The sequence below is a fragment of the Hyaena hyaena genome, unplaced genomic scaffold (assembly GCF_003009895.1).
Source record: "Hyaena hyaena isolate Hyena2069 unplaced genomic scaffold, ASM300989v1 scaffold_79, whole genome shotgun sequence".
NCBI classification, from domain to species: Eukaryota; Metazoa; Chordata; class Mammalia; order Carnivora; family Hyaenidae; genus Hyaena; species Hyaena hyaena.
The window spans coordinates 2720853-2740678 of NW_024080711.1; the positions used below are offsets into that span (position 1 = coordinate 2720853).

The 19826-nt window shown below is 38.2% G+C and overlaps 1 protein-coding gene across 1 annotated transcript in view; it reads left to right on the forward strand.

The window, feature by feature from the left end:
* ATP6V1C1 (ATPase H+ transporting V1 subunit C1) overlaps positions 1 to 18565 on the forward strand; it is a 41894-nt gene extending 23329 nt beyond the window's left edge. The window contains exons 5-13 of the mRNA XM_039233847.1: positions 933 to 1027; positions 2970 to 3061; positions 4078 to 4176; positions 6183 to 6251; positions 13667 to 13759; positions 13848 to 13941; positions 15804 to 15901; positions 16731 to 16857; positions 17941 to 18565. Of these exons, the coding sequence (XP_039089778.1) occupies positions 933 to 1027; positions 2970 to 3061; positions 4078 to 4176; positions 6183 to 6251; positions 13667 to 13759; positions 13848 to 13941; positions 15804 to 15901; positions 16731 to 16857; positions 17941 to 18036 (863 nt within the window). The 3' untranslated portion in view covers positions 18037 to 18565. The remainder of the gene's footprint in view (positions 1 to 932; positions 1028 to 2969; positions 3062 to 4077; positions 4177 to 6182; positions 6252 to 13666; positions 13760 to 13847; positions 13942 to 15803; positions 15902 to 16730; positions 16858 to 17940) is intronic.
* The last annotated feature ends 1261 nt before the right edge of the window (positions 18566 to 19826 follow it).

Below are 19826 nucleotides of genomic sequence, written 5' to 3' on the forward strand. Positions count from 1 at the left end.
AATCAGTAAGACAAAAATTTAGTGATTTAGTCTTGCTTTTTGTTACAAAAGTGATCCTGACCTAGTTGTTTACTGTTTCTGTTAATTTGTATTTGGGGCACAAGGATAGAAGGTAGATATGTTAATGGAGGTTGCATTTACTGATCTTGTAGGTATTTGATGAACTAGGACTTTCAGTCTAGTAAGTGGAACGGGGATTGACAGTTTAGGTGGCCTTGCATCTGAAATTGCTTTTGGAAATAGCATCTATATTGACTCCTTAACATTAATGTAGGAGGAAATTGAGGAGTGAAGGATATTTTGATGTGAATTATTTTTGCCAGTTAGCCATTTGGTCTCCCTGACCTTTATCCCATCAGACTTGAGAGGTAAAGTCCTCTTGATTACTGAACTTCCAAGGAATAGTTGCTGAGTGTCTCTTTGGCTTTATGTTTTTTCATCCTTTTCATTTGAATGTTTTCATTTGAAAGGGCCTGTGTTTTGAAGATTGTTGTATAGACTCCTAGAAACAATTATTACCTGGTTTTAACAGGTTTATTTTCAGTTTATTTGGGTAAGCTGGCAAAGAAAGAACATACTTTTGTCAAATTGTGCTTATTGAGGAGTAGTTTCTTAGTCTGTGTCTGCTTCTCCTGCACATGAGGTATGTCATGGTGTGTGCATATTCCAGTTACTAAGTCATCATATTAGAAGAAGCATTTATATATATAAAATTTTGAATAAGAGAGATCCAGTCAGATTACAAGGTAAAAATGTTGATTAATCCATGTTACTCAATACAGTTCCACATTTTAAAAAGTCCAGACTCTGCAGCAATGATGACATTTTTACTGATTTTCTCAATGCAAATTTCAGCATTAAAATTTATTACTGTGTAGCAAACTATAAACATTCTATTGCTTCTCAGTAATTAATTTATTTCCCTATTTCAGTTGACTTGGTTACTTATATAACAAGGTTTCAGTGGGACATGGCTAAATACCCAATCAAGCAGTCCCTGAAAAATATTTCTGAAATAATTGCCAAGGTAAGATAAAAAATGACACAGGTAGGACACACTGATTCATAGTGGCTTTATTGATTTTATAATTATTTAGCTGGGAAATACTGTTTAGGTTTTGACAAAGCAACTAAATTATACGTGACTCATATAAACAGGAGGTACCCTTACTACAACTTTACCAAAAAGAAAGATGTTAAAAAGTATAACACTTTCCTGTGTACATTATCCAAGTTGTGTAGTTTACTTACTTAAGTGGTTAACTTAAATATTGCGTCAACAGTGTTTAAGGAAAAAAACTTTAAAAGCCTATAATTATTATTTATACAAATTTTCAGGGCAACTGAGATTATGTAGAACAGGAAATTGAATTCTATTAAAGATTTAGGAGTCATTCAACCAGTGATAATGACTTTGGCATGTTTACATACAGTACTGCTTCAGACATTAAACTTTATACGTTTTCTGACACCTTCAGACATTCAGTATCGATCCTCTACACAGAAAAATGCCTGTATTCATGTACACATAGTTTTATGTACAGTTTCAGGGAGTACACACATCCTGAAGTTATCCATGAACTTGAGTTAAGAGTTCCTTTTATATTACAGTCATTGAACTTGAGAGAAAATTTAAAAGTCTTACCTGAAACTCTGAACAAGGCAAATAGACAAGGATCTATTAATTGTCAACATTATGATCTGGCTATGATGAGAAGTATGGTTTAAATTACTTGGACAGACTTTCTCTTTGCTAGCTTCCAATGACTTTGAGTAAGTGCTCTATAGTTAAATATAAATGATACAGATTATCAAGGATTTTAAAGCTGAGGTCATCATTATACTTTAATGAAAATGAGTAGTTTGATAATATAAAGTGGTGCTCTTACTATGACTGAAGTTGCCTTATTTTGGTCCAGTTATCAAAGATTTAACCATCATTTTCTGATACTATTATGGATGAGGAAATAGACTCAGAGGTGAATTGACTTAACCTTGTGCCACACAACTAACACTGGGAGAGCTGAGTTGAAACTAGTTCTTGAAATTTAAATCTGCTGATTTGTATTTTCTCCCTAAATTGTCAGTAGTTTTAGACTCTTTAAAAAATCAGCTTCTGTAACATTTATAAATACATCCAACCACAATTTTAATTAAATTGCAAAATTATTCTATGCAAGAATAGTGGCGTTGTGAAAAATAAAACTCTGTGTAGCTTCATTACTTTTGGAAATTAATCCTTCAGCCTTGTGAATTCAAAGCTTTTTCATTCATAGTCTCTATACCCAGTGGTTTAGATTCCATTTACATGGTTTAAGATGTAATATCATAACAGTAATTTAAATATATGTGGACTAAAACATTATCTTTAGTAGAAAAGATTCATATAGAAATTACCAGGGTTACTAAAAATGAAGGAGGTTATTTTTTAAAACGATCTTTTAAATTGTGCTTTTACATCAAAAAGAATGAAATCTTGCCATTTGCAACAACGTGGATGGAGCTAGAATGTCTTATGCTAAGTGAAATAGGTCAATCAAAGACAAATATATAATTTCACTCATGCGGAATTTAAGAAACAAATCAGATGAATACATGGGAAGGGGAGGAAAAGGAGAGAGGGAAACAAACCACAAGAGACTCTTAACGACAGAGAACAAACGGAGGGTTGGTGGAGGGAGGTAGGTGAGAGATGGGCTGGATGGGAGATGGCGCTAACCAGGGCACTTGTTAGGACGAGTACTGGCTGTTGTACGTAAGTGATGAATCACTAAGTTCTATTCCTAAAACCAATATTGCACTGTAAACTAAAATTTAAGTAGACATTAAAAAAAATAAAGTTGTCCTTTTAAAATAATAGTTGTTACATCAGCAGTTAGTGGTATTTTATTTTTTAAAGTATATGTGCAGGTACAGCTACTTTATTCTGTTAGAAAAATTTTGCCAGTTTTTCTTTTTCATTTTTAAAGGGAGTGACTCAGATTGACAATGACCTGAAGTCCAGAGCATCCGCATATAATAACTTGAAAGGGAATCTTCAGAACTTGGAACGGAAGAATGCGTAAGCATATATGAATATTAAGAATTGGGAAAGCACTGAGTCAGCTATTGTTGGGGTTTAGTGAATTCCAGTTTGTCCTGTTTCTGTAATTAAAATGGTGTTTTTTTTCCCTTAATGGAGAAAAGTTTATTAATTCTGGCTAGTCAGAACATACTATTTATTTATTATACTTGGTTCATAAAACTTGTGAGTTGGGTCCTAATTTGTTCCTTATCCATTTGTGTTTTTACTGAAAGATGGTCTAAAATCATTTTAAATCAAATTATAATTAAATTGCATAGCAATTACCTGCTGCTTAAAAGAATTCTACCAAATACTATTTGAATTCTATAAGAGTATGTAATTCATCTGTTTATCTGTTTTCCAAGTTTAGTTTTTTTACATGTTAGGTTTTCAAAAAATGGAACACATTTATTTTCTTGATCTCATTGTAGTAGGACCACTGCAAGTGTAGCTTTAAACATTTAACTATTCAAGTTATGCATTTATACTCCAGAGGGAAAGTTGATTGGATAGTATCGGTGGTACAAACAGGGCAAGTCACTTTCATTATGAAATGTACTGGGAGACCAAATGAAGACTGATTTCAAAGAGTTGATTATTGGGTTAACTAACCGAAATTGCCTAGTATCAGATGATACCCAGGGAGAGGGAGGAAAATCAAAGGTTGTCCTTAAATGATACAATTTTGTGATTATGATAAAACAGGCTTTAATTGACATGTACTGAATAACAGTTGCACAGTCAAGGTACTATATGTGTAATCAGAAGAGCTGAGTTACAATAATTAAAGCAAACACAAGGGGAGATAGTAGAGGCAAATTTTTATAAATGTTTTTATTTCTTTGATAGGGTTAGAAATATTCAGTTAAATTTAGACTTCTTACAAAGTAAAAATGTTACCTAAGATTAGTCCGTCTCTTGAGATATATATAGTAGATGTGAATATAATTAGCCTGATATTTCTTGTGTAATGGAGGCATTATCAGCCTGATTTTTTTTTTCTTATTCTTCAGAGGAAGTTTGCTAACTAGAAGTTTAGCGGAAATTGTGAAGAAGGATGACTTTGTTCTTGATTCAGAGTATCTCGTCACATTACTGGTCGTGGTTCCCAAGTATGTCTTTTAATTACAAGAGGTTTTTGCTTGTTAAAATATAAGAAAAATGTTAGTATCTGATATTGTAATAGGAAGTTTTCCATAGAACTCAATTGTAAAGGGAATGTTAACTACCTTGTCATTCATTCCATCAACCAACATGTACTCATGTGGCATATATAATAGAATTTTGTTCATAATCTGGTAATGGAGACATCAGTTATAAATTGAGATTCCAAATCAAATTTAGCAGCTTAGTAGAGTTGGCTTATTTAAAAAGTAAGTAATACTAAGTTACTAGATTTTTTTGAAAATACAGATTTTAGATATTTCAGCTTAAGAAAAATTTTTTCTGAAAAATCTTTTTAAGTTTACTGATTTTGAGAGAGAGAGAAAGAGGCAGAGAGAGGGGGGAGAGAATGAATCCCAAGCAGGCTCTGCACTGACAGAGCCTAAAGAGCCCAATGTGGGGCTCAAACTCACAAACCCGCGAAATTTCAGACTTCATCTGAAATCAAGAGTTGGAAGCCTAATTCACTGAGCCACCCAAGTACCCCTCCTGAAAAATCTTTATGATTGGTTAGGATGAATTAAACCCTTTAAGAAGTGGAGGATAGATTAGATCTCGGGTTGGCAGTTTTTTTCTGTAAAGGGCCATATAGTTAACATTTTACGTTTGCAAGCCACAGTATCTCTGTTATAACTACTCCCCTCTGCCATGTCACCTTGGTGGTTAGAGCTGAAAGCAGCCATACACTGTACCTACAGATGGACGTGGCTGTGTTTCAGTAAAACTATTTACAAAAACAGGCGCAGACTCTGGGTGTAGTTTCCTGGATTAGATAACCCTTGAAATCTCCTTTAGATTAGGTCTTCTGTGTTAATTAACATTTGACCATTGTTAATCTTAATAAGATGAAGCCTTTGGACACTCATAGTAAGAATTTGAACTCTGTGTGCATGTGTGTTTATGAGAGAAACATTTTTAATGGTTTCACTTCTGACTTAAACTAAAGTCTCATCAGGGAATCTTTGGAAGATCCAGACTGAGGTGGGAAAGTTGGGGATTCTTCACAGTATCATTGCATGAATTCTTCCTTTGCCGTGCTCTCCATTTTTTTTATCTGGTTAAGAAACTGGGACTGTTGGAAAATGATGCCTCCTGGAAAGGATGGGAAAGCACCTCCATTGAATTTACTGTGGTTGCTCTCTCATCTGACTTCTGCTTCTGCTCTTACTGCAGAATACTGTAGAACACTGATGTTTTGTAATAAATTTCTGTGTGTCTGTGTTTTTACCCGTGTAAGAAAATAGCCTTTGCACAGATAAAAGATTTGTCTCTATCTTTATTGAATATTTGTGTTTTAAATCAGACATTTTTATAGTTTTCCATTCACTATTGAAACATAGGCCCTAAGGTACCTTACATGATGAATTAGTCACTATCCTGGCCTATAAATACTGCAGTTCTTTAAATTGCAAACCTAATTCTCTCTCCCCATACCCCCAAAATCCGTTGGTCTCTAAAGAAAGTTGTTGCACAAGTTCTGTGGAGCATGGTTACTGTCACTTAACTTACTCAATACTTCCTGGTATTTTGTGCTTTTAGTAAATAGTTTGATCCGGCCCTTCATGACGGCCAGTGAGCAGAAATGATAGTGATTTCAGTGTGGCCTTTGAATGAATTAATTTATTTTTAATGAGGTAATGCATTATTGACTCTGAAGTTTGAAGGTAATTTAGAGTCTATACTTTGCTTTACTACCTTTCTAAACTTAGTTCTAGGATGTGCCTCTTTTGCAATAGTTACTGTATATAAGATAGTGGTGAACTGTGTATCTTGCTTCACTGCTTACTGTATTTGAAACTCATTCTCAGTAGGAAACTTGAACTTTGTTTCTGACATGAATTTGAAGTATACTTTAGTTGAATTTTCTGTTTGTCCCATATATTATTTTAATATGAGTATGGTAGGAGGTAAGACTTGTTTTTCTTTTCCATTACTTATTGTACCTTTTCTGCAGGTTAAACCACAACGACTGGATTAAGCAGTATGAAACACTAGCTGAAATGGTAGTTCCAAGATCTAGCAAGTAAGTAGTAGTCATTGTAAAGCCTGGTTTCTTTCCTAGAATTCCATTTATAGTTGGGATGTTGGGTTAGGAAATCTCTTTTTACCTTTGTGGTAAATTTATGGTTTCAGAACCATCTTTTTCACATTACAAATAAGTTACATCAACCCTAGTTATCACAGTTGTGGACCTGAAAGGGACTTTGTACAGTATGATTGACTCACTCGTGTTTATAGATGTAGAAGTTTGAGGCTGCAGCGGTGAAGTGGTTTGCCCAGAGTCATACCTCTCATTAGTGGCAGGGCTAGAATTAGAACCCGGGTCGCTGGTGTGGACTTTTTCTGCCGTGCTGTGCCACCTTTTGAAAACGTTTTGTTCAGTATTTATTGTATACCTGCTATGTGTCTATCATTCTTCATTTCTTTTGTAAAAGGAAATGTACCAGAATGGCTGCTAGAGTACCATGTTGTTCTCTAAATATTCACCATCACTTCCCAGTGAGCACAGAGACTGTGTAATCTATATTTTCCATTAAAAACTGTATTAAGTATTTTAAAGTTTATGGATTAATATACATTGTCTAATTTGATATTTAGAACAGTTCTGTGCAGTAGTTGGAGCAGTTATCACGCTTGTGGATAAAGAAGTGGAAAATACGGAAGAATTAGTTTAAGGCATATGCTGCATTGGGCTGTACTAGTGTCCAGTGACAAGGTTAGGACTAAAAGTCAGGTTTTTTAACATTCGGTTTTGTACCATTGACACTACCTTGTCATTTTTTCCTGTGTTCTTTCATTCCACGTGAAATGTTCTTTGAGGAAGTATTAAAAACAGTGTATATGCATCCCCCGAGGGTTCTTTTGTACAGATACACCTCAAGAGGGGGCAACATGTGCTGAGAGGAAGGTGGAGCAGATAGTAAAGAAGTGGTATTAGTGAGGTTAGATCCATAAAGTATTGTCTTTTTTAAAAAAAAATTTTTTTTTAAATGTTGATTCATTTTTGAGAGAGAGAGGGATACAGAGACAAAGCATGAGTTGAGGAGGGGCAGAGAGAGAGAGAGGGAGATGCAGAATCTGAAACAGGCTCCAGGCTCCACACTGTCAGCACAGAGCCCAATGTGGGGCTCGAACTCATGAACCGCAAGATCATGACCTGAGCCGAAGTCGGACACTTCACCGACTCAGCCATTCAGGTGCCCCGAGTATTTTCTTTTCCAGTTTCATTGTGTCCTATGGGAGGTAGCTTAGTATGGAAAAAGTACTGGACCCAGGGATCTGAGTTCTATTGCTGGTTTTGCTACCAACTTGTTGTGTGACCTAGGGTAAGTCTTTTAATTTCTCTGGGCCTCATTTTCTTTGTAAAATGAGCATAGCACCTTCCTAGTACATGTTATGAGGTTATTTTAAGGCTTGATAAGGTCTATAAAACATGAGATAATATGATTGTAGTTTCACAAATGTTCATTTTTTTTGAGAACTAAACCACAAACCTCTGCTCATCACAATTTTTTTACCCCATTTTGGGGACTACATTCTATTCACACACCAGCCCTTCACATGGCAAACTGAAGACCAAGGTGGTGTCTTCATATTAGTTTTCCACTGACACTGACAAATAACCACTTTGTATACCTTTATACGCTGTAGGACAGTAGCGCCAAAGAGGCTGACTTAATGTCCAAGAGGCAGAAGAAGGAGGAGACCACGGGCCCAGTGCATACAGAATGTCCTCACAAATTGTACACGTGCCAGGCCCAAGGTTCAGGGGAGTGGTGTGGAGACAGGTTTCTGATTTACTCTGAAAGAAGGACTCTAAAAATATTACTTCAGAGATTTTTTATCATTTGAAGATTAATTTAGTAGTTTAGAGGAAAAAATTCCAGGTGGGAACGGTTTAGTGTAGACCACACCTGTCTTCTGAATGAGATACAAGTGCTCCCTGACCACCGGTTGGTGAAAACATCTGTTCTATCTTTTTCTCAGTTCAAAAGACATTTGGAATCATTGCCATGAAAGCTTAGCGTTTTAAATTTAGTGCACAAGAGCCGTGCAGGGCGGCAGTGTCATAGCCGATAGGGTTTATCTGAGGCACGATTATTGCTAATTATAATTAGCTACAAGAACAGCAGCCTCTCAACTGGCACTGTGAAGAGTGCATTGCACTCTTGGGGGACAGACGGGCTGGAGAGGGAGTCTGACATTTCATTCTCTGTCCAGGAAAGAGCTCTGTGACTTGATCCTGGATTTTTTGCTTATCATACTAACATTTTTGAGTAGCTGCTGTATGCTAGGGATTGGTCTGAGTGCTTAGTTTTAAGTCATTTGTAAGTAGTAATACATTCACTTGTTGCTTCTTGGTACTTCAGTGCTTACTTGGGAGCAGTGAAGATGAGCGTGGAATTGTGAGGTGGGAGAATGGATTGAAAAGTACTGTCTTCAAACCTGAAGGAAATAAATGTCACTTAAAAAATACTTATATTTGCAAAGTTTTCTGCTTAAGTGTTAAAATTATTGGAGAGTTTGAGCCACTGCCACTGCCATGTAGCTAAGTGTGGGGATGCGTGTGATGCCGTGCAGATTTCCGGCCGAGGAGGTGGAGGCCAGGCTGCCGTTCTGCTTCTTGTTGGGAGGCCTGCTCGGAGAGAGGTGTTTTCACTTGTACCTAGGGTTACCGCTTCTCTTTTCTCTGCTTTTGCTTGTGAAGATGGTCTGACCAGCTCCTATCACCAGGTAGCTTAGTTCTTTTCTGCATCACTGGAAGCAGTACCACAAATGCCTTGGTTCTTCACAGAGAAGAGGGGCTAGAGGAATGGAGCTAGGAAGGCCTAGAAAAAACTTGTGCAAGGAAAAGTTTCCTTTGGGTTTTAGAGTAGGACTCACAAAGATCACTTCTGTGAAGAAAAGCAGGAGAGATGGGCCTGCGGTGACATGGGAAGATTGATTGGTTAGGGGACAGAGGAGAGGGCAGGGGTGAGTCTTAGGAGTGAGCTAAGGAATCGGAAGGCAGAGTTCAGTGAGCTCCAGAAGCATGACCACTCACGTGGGCTACTGAAAATGCCGTGAGATACCTGGAAAATGGTGACATTTCCTTCAGGCCTGGTTACATCTGTGTAACAGAACTAAAGGAAGGTCGTGTGTTTGGGTCATTTATTTGAATCTAGTAGAACTTAGGCAAGCTGGGTTAAGCTAAACTGAGCTCCCTTTGAAGATGTTCCTGGCCAGCATCACCTCTGGGAAGTGTTTAGGTCCATGTTTAAATCATGAAAAGATGGTACTTCCCTACCCCTTTGCTCTCCTTCTGGTGTGCATTTTGTTTCTGTGCCGTAGTCTCACGTGTCACTGAAGGTCACTGCCGGTTCTGGCTGGGCGTGGAACCCCTCCAGCTTCTGGCTTCTCAGCTCCCTGATCCCTGCAGCTCACAGACCGTCACCTCCACTGGATTTTTGCAGACTCTCCCCTTGCCACATCCCCGACCTCTAGAAAGGCTTTCCTTCTAGAAAGGCTTAAATCTGTAATCCAACTCTTGAACCAGAGCCTCTTTCTGTCTTTTTCACTGTGACAGAACCTGTTCTTTGACCTTGTCCGTATCTCTAGTCCCCACCCCTTTACCTTGATATTGTTGGTTTCCTCCAGTCGTGCTGCTTCTCCCACTGAACCTGGACTCTCGAGTCATCGCTGGAGCGGTTGTCTTGCAGATACCATCATCTCTGGCCCTTGCGGCCGCCTGCAGACTTCCTCCCCTCGTTAGCCTGTAATGCAGCCTCCTGGCCTCGGTGCCTGAGTCGCATGAGTCAGACAGAGAGAAGGTGGTAGCCCTGGGTAGTGGCCAGTCTAGACTTGGGCTCGTCTGTCTTAGTGGGACAACTTGTTCTTCTGTCAGAGCCTTTTCAACCACCCCGAGGGCCCTGACTCTGCCTGCAGCTTTGGGACCCTGAACTCTCCATCTGGAACCTGTTGATCCCATAGTTTCAGGCTCACACGCCTGGCTTTCTCCTGGGCACTGCATGTTTGTGCGCAGGTAACTGCCTGTAGGACATTATGCCCCCAGCCGCCCACCTCCCTAGTGCGTGGGAGCAACATCTGCCTAGTTCCCAACCAGAAGCATGGTAGTCCTTCATTTTGGATTCATACTCCCCCCACCCCCCCGCCTCACCCCACCCCACCCCACCCTCCATTTAACCAGCTGTGTCATTTCCGCCTTCCATAGCATTTGGTTGAACCATACAAAATTGCTATTTTGTAGGTCAAAAGTGGTCAGGTACCAACAACTTCATATGGATCCACCAACTTCAAGCTGTCCCCCCCTTCACCCCCCCCCACCCCCCGTAGCTACTAACACTGCTTTAGTTTAGACTTCCATCTCTTGCCTGGTCTAATGTTAATTGCTATTATCTGGGCTCCGTATCTCTAATTAATTTTCTTCTTTTCATCAGTCTCCCGAATTGCTGCCATTTTCATTTTTGTGCTGTAACAGTCTACTGGCACACCTGCATGTACACACACACACACACACACACACACACACACACACACACCCTTTGTGCCCTGTGTTCCAGCTGTACTTCTTTCTGGCAATTCCCCAAATGCGTCATGTTATTTTACACCTCTGTGCATTTGCATATGGAGTTCTCCTGGCATGCTCCCTTCTTTGCCTGTCTTTCGGATTTCCACTTGGCATCACTGCTTTTGTGAAACTCTTTAATGTCCCCTGAGATAAAGTTCTTTTTTTTTTAATTTTTTTTTAGTGTTTGTTTATTTTTGAGAGAGAGCGTGCCCAAGAGCACGAGTGGGGGAGGGGCAGAGAGAGAGGGAGGCACAGAATCTGAGCTGTCAGCACAGAGCCCAATGTGGGGCTCGAACTCATGAATCACAAGATTCCCAAGCTGAGCTGAAGTGGGACACTTAACTGACTGAGCCACCCAGGCGCCCCTGACTGAGATAAAGTTATTAATTCCCTTTTTGCCTCCATATGTCACATGTATCTTCTGATACACTTACAAATCTGTATTGTATTACTTGTTTCTGTCTGTTTCCTTTATTAGACCCATGTCTTCAGGTCAGAGAACCACTTTCTCTTAGTTTTATTCCTTTTTTTAAAAAAGTTCATTTATTTTTGAGAGAGAAAGCTCAAGTGAGGGAGGAGACAGAGAGAGAGGGAAAGAGAGAGAATATCAAGCAGGCTCCACACTGTTAGTGCACAGACTGATACGGGGCTTGAACCCACAAACTGTGAGATCCTGACCTGAGATGAAATCAAGAGTTGGATACTTAACTGACTGAGCCACACAGTCGCCCCCTAGTTTAATTCCTAATATGTAGGAAGAGCTGGGCACATTTATAGAGAGGCTCAGTACATGGTTTTGTGGTGGTGGTGGTGGTGTGTGTGTCGTGTTTTTTTTTTTTACCCCCCCAAGGCTTAGTACATCTTAAGTGATTGAAAGTCCATTATACCAAGGCCTCATGGTTTGTTTTTTATAAGATTTTAAGAAATATCTTTCCTGAGAATAGGAAGGAAAAGCCAATAAGTGGTGTCTATTTATTTTTTTCTTAATAAAGTAGCACAGCAGGATTTAGTCCTAAAATAAGACTGAATTTTTATCTTGACTTCCTTCACCATAAGGATTTTAAATGCGCCAGACAACTTTGTTGTGACCCAGGTCTCTCCATGCAAAGGGGCCTGTGTAGGAGACCCCTGCTCATGGTCACAGAGCATGTCACACATCAGGCGCTTTTGAAATGCTCTTTAAAACAGCAAAGTCCCATGTGAATGTAAAAGATTACCGAGACAGTGGTGGGACATTGTTAGGGGTCTGTAGTAGCCCGTCAGGTTGGATTTGGATTTGTTTTGATCACAGTGTGCATATTACAGAGCCAAGCCTGGCAGACCACAACATCATTAAAGGTTTTTTATGAAGTTCTGTCCACTTGGTAGCTGCCTTGTTTTGGATTTGATAGTCGCTGGGAGCAGGAACCTAAGGGTAATAGTTTTGAGAGAGCACCTTTCATTAAAAAAAAAATTTTTTTTAAAGATTTTGTTTTAAAGTAATCTGTACATTCAATGTGGGGCTCAGACTCACAACCTTGAGATCAAGAGTCACACGCACTGCTGACTGAGCCAGCCAGAGAGGGCACCTTTTAAAGGAAGTTCAAATGTTCTAAATCCAGAGTAGCTGAGTTTCTGTCTGTGTCAGTGATGATGGTGGCCTGTCCTCCCAGAGGCGTCTGCTGGGCCTGCTGCTGGAGAGGAAGATCGAGGGCCAGGTGGCTTCAGTTCTTCTAGCCATTCAACGATAAAGCATGGTAGTCGCCTCCTGCATTTACCTTGAATTAACTGCCAACCAGGCAGTTCTTAGACTTCCTGCAAAAACTAAACTATTTAGTAAACTATCTTTGAATTCCACAAGTACCTCCTCAGGTTCGTAAAACATTTTTTTCTGATTTCAAAAGTAGCACGTTGTAAACACATTAAAAAAACTAGACACATTAAAAAAACCCAATATAGGAAAGCTAGAACAGCCCCCCCCCCCACCAAGTGATTCTCCTCCTTCTGCCCCAACATCATCGCTGTTGGAACAATTCAGCATATAGCCTCATAGACCTCGTACGTGGGATTCTCTCCATAGTAGCTGTAGGTAACTTTTGAAAGCCAAATCAGGATCATAGTATACATGAACTGTACAGTTTGCCTTTCCAGTCACTGGGCCTTTTGTCAAGGCAGTTCAGATTTATATGATAGTAAAATTTCCCCACAGTTGTGTCTAGAAAAGTCATTCCAAGGATGTCCATGGGACCTGTGACTGGAGGAAGCTCTGACCTCCCTGGGATCTTCTAGAGCCTAGAAGGAAGCCCTGAGATGCATAAAGATGTTTTTTGTCGGAGGTTATTTACACTATTGCATTTGTCAGTTTTTGAGTTAGGATGCAGTGGAGAAAAGGAAAGACCTGTGGTAGCAGGTGTGGGCAATGCAGAGAGGGTGGGCCAGGCCTCAGCTGGAGGGAGGGAGGGAGGGAGAGAGAGAGGGAGAGAGGGAGGGAGAGAGAATTCGGTGTCCAAAAGAGAAGAAGGTGCATATTAGCAAGAAAGCAGGGAAACTCCGGAAATAAACTGGCTCCTGGTTTTGCCTCCGCCAGCCTGGCACTGTTACAGATTGAAAAGCATGGTCCTTAGAGTTTGGACACTTCACTTGAATTAATGTTGGATTTTATTGGGTTAGAAAGAGGTAAATGTAATACAGGGCTGTGAAGGCATTATCAATAAAGATATAACCACTGAGGATCCTTGGTGTTTGAGGCAATACAGGCGGTTAGCACTGAGGCGGTTTGAGAAGAAGGACTGCTCCGCTTTACTGTCACTCCTCCTGTTTGTGAGTTCCGCCCTTGGTGTGAAAGAGAGTGAGAAGTGGAAAACTTGAAATGGACCTTTTTCCCCCCATAGTGTACTCTCAGAGGACCAAGACAGTTACCTGTGCAATGTCACCTTGTTTAGGAAGGCAGTTGATGACTTCAGACACAAAGCCAGGGAAAACAAGTAAGATTATTATTTTCTTATTTTTAATTTGTTGATTACCTATATATACAGAATGGATAATTTTGGTTTCCTCTCTTCTCAAATTTAGATTCATCGTTCGTGACTTCCAGTATAATGAAGAGGAGATGAAAGCAGATAAAGAAGAAATGAACAGGCTTTCTACTGACAAGAAAAAGCAGTTTGTATGTGTTCTTAATATTTAGTATTATCAGTGATAAGCAAAAGAAAAAGGAGTACTGCTTTTTTTTTTATTTAAAAGAAAACTCTGATTTTACTTTTAAGACACTTGTTTTTAGTTATTTTTCCTATTTTAATGGTTTTAAAGTTTATTTTGAGAGAGAGAGAGAGAGAGAGAGACAATCCCAAGCAGGCTCCTCACTGTCAGTGTCTTGCCCCACGTGGGGCTTAAACTCATGAACTCTGAGAGCATGACCGGTGCTGAAATCAGGAGTTGGTTGGGTTGGATGCTTAACACCTGAGCCACCCAGGTGCCCCTGGTTATTATCTGTAAACAAACTTAGATCTGTGAGTAGTTATCTTGAAATCCATACCTTAAAGTTAATTATTCCATCTAAATCCTTATCAGGAATTAATTTTAAATATAATGTTAATGCTCCTGTAGTGAGGGATTAATTTAATTAAATAGTGATTCTTTCTTTTTCAGTAAGAATTTCCACTTTCTTGAGGCAAATTTTTTGAATGGCGCAATCTTATACTGAAGCAGTTGGTTATTTAAGCCACTGGAGAGTTAGTATGTACTAGGCAAAATGGGGAAGGGGGATCGAATTCTGAAAATGGAAGACGGTGTCTTACTTCCTTGTCATCTTTAAGTGCTAGATTATTGTGAAGACTAAAAGCTTATATGGAAGGGGAACAATGATGACTAAAAATGGATTTCTCTTGAAATGCAAGAAAAAATAAAAGCAAATCATAAAATTATTCCTAAGTACTTTATAAACCATATCATCTTATTAGGGAGAAAACTAACCCTAACCAAGTAATGCCCAATAAAACCAACTTGTTAGGAAGGTCCAAAACCCTTTTAAAGAACAGATATTTTAACCAAAGATTTTCATTTAGTCTTGTGATCCTTTTTGCTTAAATTAATTGGTTGGTACATTGAATGAGCCTAATGATGTTGTCTAAATAACTTAGCTGAACTGAGAGCCTAATGATGTTGTCTAAATAACTTAGCTGAACTGATCGTGTATGTCTTGTAAGTATTGAGAGGCAGTATTGAGTTATTTGAAAGCTGTTTCTTTAAAGTAGTATTTTCATTCAGGAAATCATCCCGAATATTTCAAGTTCAGAAAGAACTTATGTAATAGAATCTTTAAAAGTTTGGAATGTGCAGAGGTTTAAGGGATCTAGATCAACATCTCTGATTTTACAAAAGAAAAAGTTAAGACCTAGGGATACGTATTAAATGACTTACTGCAGGGCTCCTGGCTGGCTCAGTCAGGTAAGCATCTGACTTTAGCTCAGGTCATGATCTCACAGTTCATAAATTCCAGCCTCGCGTTGGGCTCTGTGCTGTCAGCTCAGAGCCGGCTTCAGATTCTCTGTCTCTCTCTGACCACCCTCTCAGAAATAAACATTAAAAAAGAAATGACTTATTGTATAACTTTTTATCCTTGTTCCTGAGAAGTTGTTTGTAAATTAAATTCTGTTTTAAATGTCTGAAATGCACTGCAGAATAAGTCCAGGTTTTTGTATTTTGGGTTTTAAGTGTGGGGCACATTTATATTCTGTATCAGTTTAAATAACTTTCATTAAAATGTATGCCTTTTCCTGTGTTAATGAGTAGGTTCTATGAATATTATACTGAAGTAATAGAGTAGTGGTTTACTCTTTAATTTTATTGAAGATGAAACATCCAAGATAATGAGAATAATGAAACATTTTTTAAAGTGCATTATAATGTGATTTGATTTTCTTGTAGATTCTTATTAGATCGTCACTCCTTTAAAAATATTTGATTTATTTGCTTCTAATTGCCAGTTTCAATACCAAGTTTGTGGTATTTTTTTTTTCTTTTTTATAGGGACCACTTGTACGGTGGCTGAAAGTAAATTTCAGTGAGGCGTTTATTGCGTGGATTCATGTGAAAGCATTGAGAGTTTTTGTTGAGTCAGTTTTAAGGTAAAGTTAATTGAGTAACTTGGAACTGAAGGGTCATGGATCCCTTTACACTGGCCTCTTGGTTATAACACACAGTCCAGTGATGGGAAATTGCAGCCGAGAAACCAAAGGGACAACTGTGAGGGAGAGATCGTCAGCGTCATGCGCACATGTTAGCCTTGTCCTTAATGCCCGGGTTAGAAAAAGTGATCATTGCTGCTGTACTCCCTGATTCTTTTCCTGTGCAGTTAAGCCAAAAGTAGATTATAAAATACTTAGTCAATGTTTGCTTAAAAGAAGATCTTTTGTAAACTTTACAGGTAGTTTAGTATACAGTGTATTGATGACTTACTTGAAATCATTGTTTCATGTCAACCTAAAACATTTTATTTTGAGACACTTAAAAATCTCAATCATCTTGTGAGCCTCTGTACATTTTGCTCATATTAGAAATAGTTCAAAATTCTTACCTGCAGCCATGCTCACTCTTTGTAAATGTCCTTGATTTTTCAAGATGTGAGTAATTATGTTTATTATCATGAAGGTGTCTACTAAGTGTACATATTATTGCTGTCTGCTGGGGGTATTCATAGATTACCTTAGAAATAGAAGAGTAATTAAAAATAATTGACTCTCATTTTAAGGAAAGATTTCTGGTGGACAGTGAGGACCAGAGAAGAATTGAGTTTCTTTGTATATTAGTTGAACTTGCAAAGGTGGTCATTAGAATGAGGTGTACCCTCTCTCTATTAACTGTGACTAAAGAAGAGTATGAGAATATTTGCTTTGAAAAGAAAATCTGTTTATATGTTTACTTGTGTTACATACTACACGTTTGCTTCCTGATAAGGTATGGCTTGCCTGTGAACTTCCAAGCAATGCTTCTTCAGCCCAATAAGAAAACAATGAAGAAACTAAGAGAAGTATTATATGAATTGTATAAACATCTAGACAGCAGTGCGGCAGCTATTATAGATGTAAGTACTTACTCAGTATCTTATTAGAGTAGGAACTGGAATTAATTTCAGAAAAAAATTATTGGAAGGCAATAGAAAAGGGATAGTAAACACCCTATTATTTAATCTATCTTTTTTATTACTTTGAGGTTCTCCATTAATTTGTTAGATAAACATAGCAAGTAATTTACGTTGTTTACCCTGTTTTATACTAGTTAGAGCAGGGCTTTGCTTCTAAGCCAGTCATTATCTTGCTGTAGATCAGATGTTCATAGCTGCAGAAATAAGGAAGCAACCAGTGATATTACTTGCTTACAAAAGTTAATAAGTGGCAGAGAAGAAGAAAATAAGTAGTTATTTAAACTGTATTTGGCAGAAGAAGTGAAATCAATAGAGAAGCATTTGAAAGGGCACTGCCAGTTTTCTAACCTGGTGTGTTTATATCTCCTTTTAAACATATAAAAAACATATGTGTGTTTTTGTTGCTGTTGTTTAAAATTGTAGTAGGCTTTTATTTCATATATCTTGTTGATTTTTTATTCCTTTTTAGGTTGGTAGTCTCTCATATTTGCATTGGTTAGAACCCATGAAAAGTTAGTTTTTCTTGATAGAAGAAAATGAAGGAAATTGCTTTCTACATTTCCATGTAATTGTCAATAAAAAATGATGTCCAACTAATTGATACATAATTTCCTACCAGTGTATTCTTAAAACATACATAAATAATAAGTGATAATCATTAAAATTATGCTTGGTTTACTTCTGTTCAACATTTTATAAGCCATATGGCCCACAAACTCAGTACCACAAGCCTGAGATTTAAAAATTTTAAGAAGTAATTTTATACCTTATGCATAAAAAAGGATGGTAGGGTTATGGTTAGACACATACAGGCCTTGGAATCAGTGTTTAAACCTGGCTTTACTACTTTTTTCGTCATTGGCAAAATAGGAGTAATCAGAGTAACTAACTCAGATTAAATTAGGGTACACATAGACTTAATCCAAGTAGGTGTTCAGTACAAAGGTGAATGGTAATACTTAATTTCTTCTTTTTTTGATTTCTGTAAGTGTTCCATTGAGTGATTTTCTGATTTTTCCATAGGCTCCTATGGATATTCCAGGCTTAAACCTGAGTCAACAGGAGTACTACCCCTATGTGTACTACAAGATTGATTGCAACTTGCTGGAATTCAAGTAAAACCAGCTCCTTCCCAAACAATCCTGCCCTTGTACTGGTGACCCTAATGGAAATAGGCTGCAGTGTGACAGTACTTTTAACTCTCTAGTGTCCTTTGCTTGCTTCTGACCCCCTTTCCTAGGTGAGTTCTTCCATAGTGGTCCATTTCTTAATATTTTCTTTTTCAAGGAAAATAGATGTCTTATTTCTTTTTATTGATCAGGTCTGTAAATGTGTACTAAAAAAATCAGAGTTTATTTATAAACAGAATAGTTTATTTAAAGACAAGGTCTTTCCTCATTGATATTGTGGTAATGCATTAATTCCATTTGTTACTGTTGTGCACAAAAGCCTTGTTTACAAGGGAATGGTAAACGTTTATACCATTTTGTTCACTGTATTTAGTAGATGTAACTGTTTAATAGTTATTGAATCATGATGTAAAGAAATGTGACAATATTCAGGTATGTGCTTTCTGAATGTTTCAAATTACAGTCTCTGAGCACTGTTGACACCCACAGGAGAGAATAAAATTACCTGTGCAAAGGTGTATTGTGGTGTGTGTCACTTTGGAAGATGACCGTTCAGTTTGCGAGTTTAATAACGGACACCGTGGCTGACTTGCTATCCCACTTCCCAGGTTTTGCTATGTGGGAGGGTCGACCATTTGTGTCTGACTCGCATATGATTTAAGTGTGCCAAATCTGGGTCACACATGTAAAGATTAGTTTTCAGCATATCACAGATATTTACATGTGGACACTAGATTTTGAGTTTGCTCAAATCATTAGGAAGAAGGGCCAACTTTGAATAAAGTGTAGCAAAACTATGCAGTTTCAGTCATTGTGTTGTGTAAGTCCTTACTTTACAGGTTTCCTTTTCAAGGTTGGTGATAAAAGGCTTCATTTTGACATCTGTGTCATTTATGACATTGTCTGAAAAGAGGCAGTGTTAGGTTTAAAAATCTCTGAACCGTGTGACTTAGTTTTGCATCCTGAGGAAACTTCTAGAGGCAGGTTTTATGGCAGTGCGAGCCTTCCTGTGCACTCCCAGGCCTGCACCTCGGAGAGAGAAGTTTCTATTTTAAAGGCATTTCTAACCTATTCCTTCTAGAAGTTAACCTTCCTAATCCTTTTACTTGAAAATTTATATTATTTCAAGAGAAATTAACTTCAAGTTCAGACTTTTATAAAGTGAAGAATGAGAGATGACCCCTACTGCCTCCCATATCTTTTCTTCTTTTTTTTTTAACATTCATTTATTTTTTGAGAGAGAGACAGAATGCGAGTAGGGGAGGGGCAGAGAGAGAGGGAGACACAGAATCCGAAGCAGGCTGAGCTGTCAGCACAGAGCCTGACATGGGACTTGAACCCATGAACAGTGAGATCATGACCTGAGCCAAAGCTGGACACTCAACTCACTGAGCCACCCAAGTGACCCCCCCACCCCACATCTTTTCAAGGAAGTTTTTATGTATTCTTCCAGGCCTTTTTCTAGATTTCCTCAACGTATATATCACACACACAAACATAGTTTATTTTTAAATAAAAGTAGGATCAGACTGCATATATCCTGTTACTTGCTCTTTTGCTTACTAGTGTATCTAGATTATCTACGTGTCCATCTGTCTAGAGCTACCTCATTTTCTTTTAACTGGCTCCATGACTTTACATCATGTATTTGTGCCATAATATATGGATTGGATACAGGTGGGATACAGGTTATTTTTTGCCTTTGCTCTGAACAAACACTGCTGCAGTAAACATCCTTCCACAGATATCTTTGTTTACTTGTGTTAGTATTTCCGTAAG